General features: G+C 40.3%; 1 protein-coding gene across 1 annotated transcript; it reads right to left on the reverse strand.

Annotated features, from left to right (window-relative positions):
* Positions 1-2,040: 2,040 nt before the first annotated feature.
* On the reverse strand, positions 2,041-3,046 carry LOC115958411 (phosphopantothenoylcysteine decarboxylase subunit VHS3-like). Its single transcript, XM_031076830.1, has one exon. The coding sequence runs from the start codon at positions 2,746-2,748 to the stop codon at positions 2,269-2,271; it is 480 nt and encodes a 159-aa protein (XP_030932690.1). The 5' UTR covers positions 2,749-3,046; the 3' UTR covers positions 2,041-2,268.
* Between the last annotated feature and the right edge of the window lie 3,318 nt (positions 3,047-6,364).

The following is a 6,364-nucleotide window of genomic DNA, read 5'->3' on the forward strand; positions in this document are numbered from 1 at the left end:
GCCCACTAAAGCCCAAATGGGCATTGCCCATGGGTAGGGCCATGGGCTAGGATTTTTCCATCCAGCTCGGCCCGACCCAGCCCATTGACTAGTCAACAACCCGTTAAGCCTAGCCCATTAGACCCATGGGCCAAGTAAAAACAGGTCGGCCCGGCCCGGACTGGCCCATTGACGAGGCCTACCGACGATGATAGATCGGGGGTTGGGGGTGAGTGAGAGGGAGTGACCGAAAGAGTGGGAGAGAGGAAAGAGATATGCGGCTGAGTGAGTGAAATGAGAACATAGGGTTAGGGTTTTTTTTTTAAATTTTTTATGACACACACACACACACACATATATATATATATTTATATATATATGGTGATATTTTGGTATTTTAGTATTTTTAACTTATATATAAATGGGTCGGGTCCAGGTCTGGGTTCGGGTTGGGTTTTTACAAAAACCCGAACCCGACTCGGACCCACTTCGAGTTTTTTTTTTTAAAAAAAACCCATACTCAACCCTATAATTTATTGGGCTGGGTAAAATCCAACCCATTAGGGTCGGGCCAGACTGAGTATCTACGGATCAAATATAAATTGCCATCCCTAATCTTGATTGCTAGCAGGGCTAGGAAGCTGTTCTTTAGGGTATCCCATAAAAGAATTGTGTATTGCATAAAATATTTCATAAAAAGAAATATGTAAATCAAGCAGCATTAGATGATGGGATGAAACAAGTATGCCACATTATAATATGTCTAGGATACTATTGTCATAAATTACAGTGTTGCATTTTCATGGCCATGAAATGATAAAGTAGGAAATTACCTTTAAGAGGCAAAGTGCCCGTTTGTTTCATCTTTCAGACGGCAAAAAGCGCTTTTTGAAACCAAAAAAATAAATCAAGCGTTTGGTAATGTTTCAAAACGTGCTTTCTCAAAAAATCTACGTTTTGAAATGCAAAGAATTCATCCAAAACCTGCAGACAAGTTTCTCAAGCTTTTGCAAACGCAAAAGCCCTTTTGATCAATATTACCGTTGGAAATGCAAGGAATGACCCAAATTACCCTCATCTTACTAACCACAAAATACATTGAAAACTGAAAAGACAAACACAAAAAATAATAGCTACAATATGCTAGAACCTCCACTGCCAATCTCACTCTTAACAACCCGATCTGAATCTTCCAACATGTGAGAAATTGTCTTTTACTTTAGGATATGTGATCTCCCCCTCTCCTCTTCCTTTACTTGGAACATCCACCTTGTTCTCCATTGAATGACTGAATTACTTTGGGAATCTCATCAATTTTACTCTCATTCCAAATTTTAATCAAATTCTCAAATCCTTTACAAGGATTTGTACAGTCTCTTTAGCTTACAAATTCCTTCGCCTTAACTTATTTTTCTTTGAAAATCTCATGGTCGTACCTGGATAAGATCTATCTTATTTTCCATTCCCCTATCATCTACAATGTGGTGTCCAAGGGAAGTGTAATTCCCTTGAATCTCCCAAAAATTATCGTCGGTGTAAAAATTGATTTTGTACCAATTTACTTGGTGCCATTTCAATATGTTACCAATGCTATCTCTCATTGTCTTCCATGGTCCTTACTATTTATCTTCTCTATTTAGAATATTTGGTTATCTTAAAAAAAATCACCATTCCACAGATAGATTCACACCATTATTCAACATGCCATAGAATTTTACCAATGCTATCTCTGCTTCAGCACCATGCCAAGCACACGACATCATTCAGAACATGAAAAGAAACAGCTAGTATCATGTTGAAAAAGGAATTGATGTGTCCTAAGAACATTATGAAAAAAACATATTACAATGTTCAAATTAACTTCCAGACAAGCAATTATTCTTTGTTGAACTAAAAATAAAAAAGAAGAGTGTAGAAAAGCCTCTAAGAAATCGCATTGTCAAAAATATTTGGAAAAACTGCTGGAGTGTTGTTTAGGGGGTTCTCTCTCCAAAATTGAGAGAAAAATGCATTTAGAGAGGCTATTGGGGATGCTTGATTTCACCAGCATAAAATAAAACCCTGAATACAAACAATCATTTCTCATAGACACACTCGTCACCATCATGATAGTAAGTAATAACCACAGTAAAGAGAGGATATCAATATTCAACAAGTACTAAATCTAATAGTATTAACCAAGAAAATATGCAACAGAGAGAGTACAACCCCATTCTACAATCTTAACCCTTTAAGAAGAAGGAAAAGAAAAATAGTCAAAAAACAATTTCATCAATGATGATCAAAGACTCACTTCCTCTTCTTGACTTGGAAATCATCATCATCCTTATCCTCTTCCTCAACAAAGTCATCATCATCAACATCCTCATCCTCATCACTCCACTCATCTTCATCAAGCCCATCCAACTCATCCTCCTCCTCCTCCTCCTCATCATCATCACCATCATCGACATGTCGCTGACTAGCAGCCTCCGCAACCCGAGTCTGGTCCTTGGCAAAATACCCATTTACCAAACCAGCTTCTTTATCAGCTTTCTCAAAAGAGACAAAGCCACCACTAGCCCTCTCACCTTTATCAATACCTACAACACCCTCTTCCCCCTTAAGATTAAGATCAAACCCAAAGACCCCACCTTCTCTTTTGTTGAACACAATGTTATAAGCAGCCACCTTGGAGGTATTGTTTATGCCATTGCATTTTTGGACGATGCGATTCCGAAGGATATGGAGGGGAACTTTGGTGTTTCCAAGTACCATTCTGGTTGCCATTGTTAAGGCTTAGGGAAGTGAAAACTATGGAAATTGTCTGTGTTTGTTTGCTGGCTTTGCTGGAAGTGGAGGCTGAGTAGAGAGTAGCCAAGCGTGCGGTTTCATATATGGAGGGTTTAGGGTTTTAGGAGGACACGTGGCCTTCTGGCGTGTGCAGAAGGTGGTTCTAGAGACTTCCTGGTTGGTAAAGGTTGCCTTGTAGCATTTTCTATTGCAAAATGTTGGTGGTTATGGAAATAAGCGGTAGACTTGAGATTAATCCTCCTTCATCCTTTCAATTACTGAGCCTAGAGATCCTATACTTTTTTTTTTTTTTTTTTAAGAAGTATTTTAATCTGGCGACTACTCTCGACACGCAATGCCTTGGCTTTGGTTCAATTTATTTTTCCAATTTCCAAATTTTGGTCTAATTGGACTTCAAACTTAATCCTTCTAACTGGCATGTGCTTCAAGCCTTGCTCCTTGCATCTCCTAATTTAGAAGGTCTTGTTTTTAATAAGGTTATTCAAGTTAATTGGAGATATTTTTTTAATTAATCTTCCCCAAACTTGGGGGGAAAATCCTAATCCCCGTCTAAGTATGAATTAAAATTAATAACTACCAAGCAATAGCAATAGCAATATTATGAAAACAAAAAAATTTCAACAAGCACCACATAAACACAACCATACAAGAACACCAAATCTTATGTGAAAAACTCTCTAATGTAGAGGGAAAAATCACAGGGTAGCTCCGAAAAATATTCATTATGAAATAGAGATTACAACTATCAAATTTATGCTAAACTTGAGTCCACAATAAATTAGATATACAACAAATAAATCTCAAGGAGTAAATACAATCTCACCACAAAACCAGTAGCAAAATCTTTTTCTGAATTCTCCAACTCTCCATGATTGTTGAACTCAAAAACTCCATGAGAACACCACCAATTTATCTTCCTTATGTGTAACTTAAGCAAAGAAAAATGTCTTCTTTTTTCTTTTTCACACTCTCATTGTGTTTCTGTCTATCTTTTCGAACTGCACCTCCTGAATCTCTCACTTGTGTTTTTCTCACAATGGCCGAATTGCTCTCTATGCTTCAGCTCTCTGTTTCAGCTCTTCTCACTCAAGGCCGAATGGCCCTTTTCTTCTTTCTTTTCTTTTTCTTCTTTTCTCCTCAGCATGTCTCACACACTTGCTCAGCTTTGCATTAAACCAAAAGCTGACTTTGGAAGCTTGAGGAAGCAAGCTCGTTAAGAGGCATAGCTGACTTGAAGACTTTTGGAAGCAAGCTCATAAATGAGCTTTGACAATGCATGTGGGCTGGAATCCAAGGGTGTCACGTGCACCCAACACTGCTACTGTATTTTTGCCATTAGCTTTTTTTAAATAGTGAAGACAAAGGCATGCTGGGTGGAGCCTACAAATGGTCCTGATTATCTTTCATCACACCTTACAAATTTTAATTTTAGAGGATTTGAAGGATTATAACATGAAGTGGAATTTGTAATATATATTCTAAAGGAGGCAAGGGCCTTGAAAACAATGATCATCAAAGCTTCTAATGGAAAGTTAAAGGAAAGTGTTTACGAGATGCTATCAATGTTCCCAAGGCTCTCTAGGACATTTCTGAAACCAAGGCTCTCTCTCTCTCCCTAAATGGTAATTAGCAACTAATTTCAATGGCATGCCACAATTGTTTTCTATGTATGGACCTGTGTTGATCATAATGTGTTATTAGTTTTTTCTGGCTGTTAATTCTCTTTTTTGTTCTTGAAGAGGAAAAATTATGCATGACAGAGCTATCTGGACGGAGGTGGCATGTACGAACGGCCACGTGGCATCCAACCCATTATTATGTGGTCTCCAAGGAACCTTAAATGGAAAATAATTGTGACACACGATTAGCCCTGGTTTGTAGAATCCCAACATGAGTAGAATTCTAGAATATACACGCATTAATGAATATCTTCCCCATAAGGAAAAGACTTGTTCCGCAAGCAAAGGAGTCTGGCCCTACGTGACTTTAAAACCCAAAAACCCTCAAGAAAAAGGTACGCACAATTTCTCTAAAGCTCATACTCTCTAATATTGTTGGAACTCTCTTCTGACTTAACCTTCGGAGGGTCTTTGGCCGGTACCACACCGGTACTCTCTGCAAGGTCTTTTTCTGTGTTGGGCAAGTCTGGTGTCGAGCATGTTCGAACCGTGTGGCTTACTTGCTTTATCCCTGAGAGAAAAGGTCGTATGGTCCAAACTCGATTGATGGCATCAGGTAACCAAGAAACTGGAAATCCCCCCACTATTGTAGAATGGCAACTATAGACACTCTTGGCTGCGATCGAGCGACTTACTCAACAAAATAAAACTCTTATGCTACAAAACCAAGCATTGGAAGTGCAAATTAAGCATCTGCAAGAACATCAAGTCTTATCGCATGATCAATGTAGAAGTGGTCATAATCATTATCCACCCCTTCGAAATATTACAGAAGGGAACAACAAATAGAAGAGAAGACTGACGACTACAATACTGTAGGACGACGAACGATTGGCCAAAGAGAAGGCAAGAGGCCTAGACATTCTAACAGCCGACCCGTTCACTCCACCCCACTAAACACTCCTATCGACCATATACTTACACTTATCAAAGACGACCCCATGTTGGAATGGCCGAGGAGGATGAATGGGGATCCAAGCAAGCGATCAAAGCATCAAATATTGACATTACCACCATGAATATGGACATGACACAAAGGAGTGTTATGATCTGAAACAACAAATAGAGATCCTTGTAGGCCAAGGGAAGTTGCAACGAACTGGAGCAACCCAGTAAGACGGAAGACCAATTCCCCACGAAAAAGGTGCCTTTAGGACTACAACCATCCTACAAGAGAGACTTGATGGGCAGAAGCTACCTCACCCTTAGTACTGATCATCAAAGTCGCCAAGGTGACGAACAATCTGAGAGATGACCAACTCAAGTAGCGAAGGCAAACATGGAAGGGGGGCAATAGACGAGGAATATTTGTACAACACATCGGGTGGACGGTCACTATACCAAGTTACCTATGGGTAGACGCATAGCCAAAGTCGCCTACAGGTGGACGATCAGTATACTAAGTTACCTACGGGTAGACGCGTAGCCAAAGTCGCCTACAGGTGGACGGCCACTATACTAAGTTACCTACGGGTAGACGTATAGCCAAAGTCGCCTACGGGTGGACGGTCACTATACTAAGTTACCTACGGGTAGACGTGTAGCCAAAGTCGCCTACGGGTGGACGGTCACTATACTAAGTTACCTACAGGTAGACGCGTAGCCAAAGTTGCCTACGGATGGATGGTCACTAAGCTAAGTCACCTACAGGTAGACGCATGACCAAAGTCGACTATGGGTGGACGGTCGCCACAGTCACCGACCCCAAGTGGATGACCAAAAAGGTGACGAGTAAACACTTAGTCACCTCAACGAGTCCACGACCCAAGGTGGACGTCCAACAAGGTGACAAGGTAACACTTAGTCACCTCAATAAGTCCACGACTCCAAGTGGACGACCAAAAAGGTGACGAGGTAACACTTAGTCACCTTAACAAGTCCACGACCCAAGGTGGACGTCCAACAAGGTGACA

The sequence above is a fragment of the Quercus lobata genome, chromosome 8 (assembly GCF_001633185.2).
Source record: "Quercus lobata isolate SW786 chromosome 8, ValleyOak3.0 Primary Assembly, whole genome shotgun sequence".
Classification (NCBI taxonomy): Eukaryota; Viridiplantae; Streptophyta; class Magnoliopsida; order Fagales; family Fagaceae; genus Quercus; species Quercus lobata.

What these genes read in the sequence shown, in the direction of transcription:
- LOC115958411 (XM_031076830.1), bottom strand. Translation starts at nt 2,748, where the DNA reads ATGGCAACCAGAATGGTACTTGGAAACACCAAAGTTCCCCTCCATATC.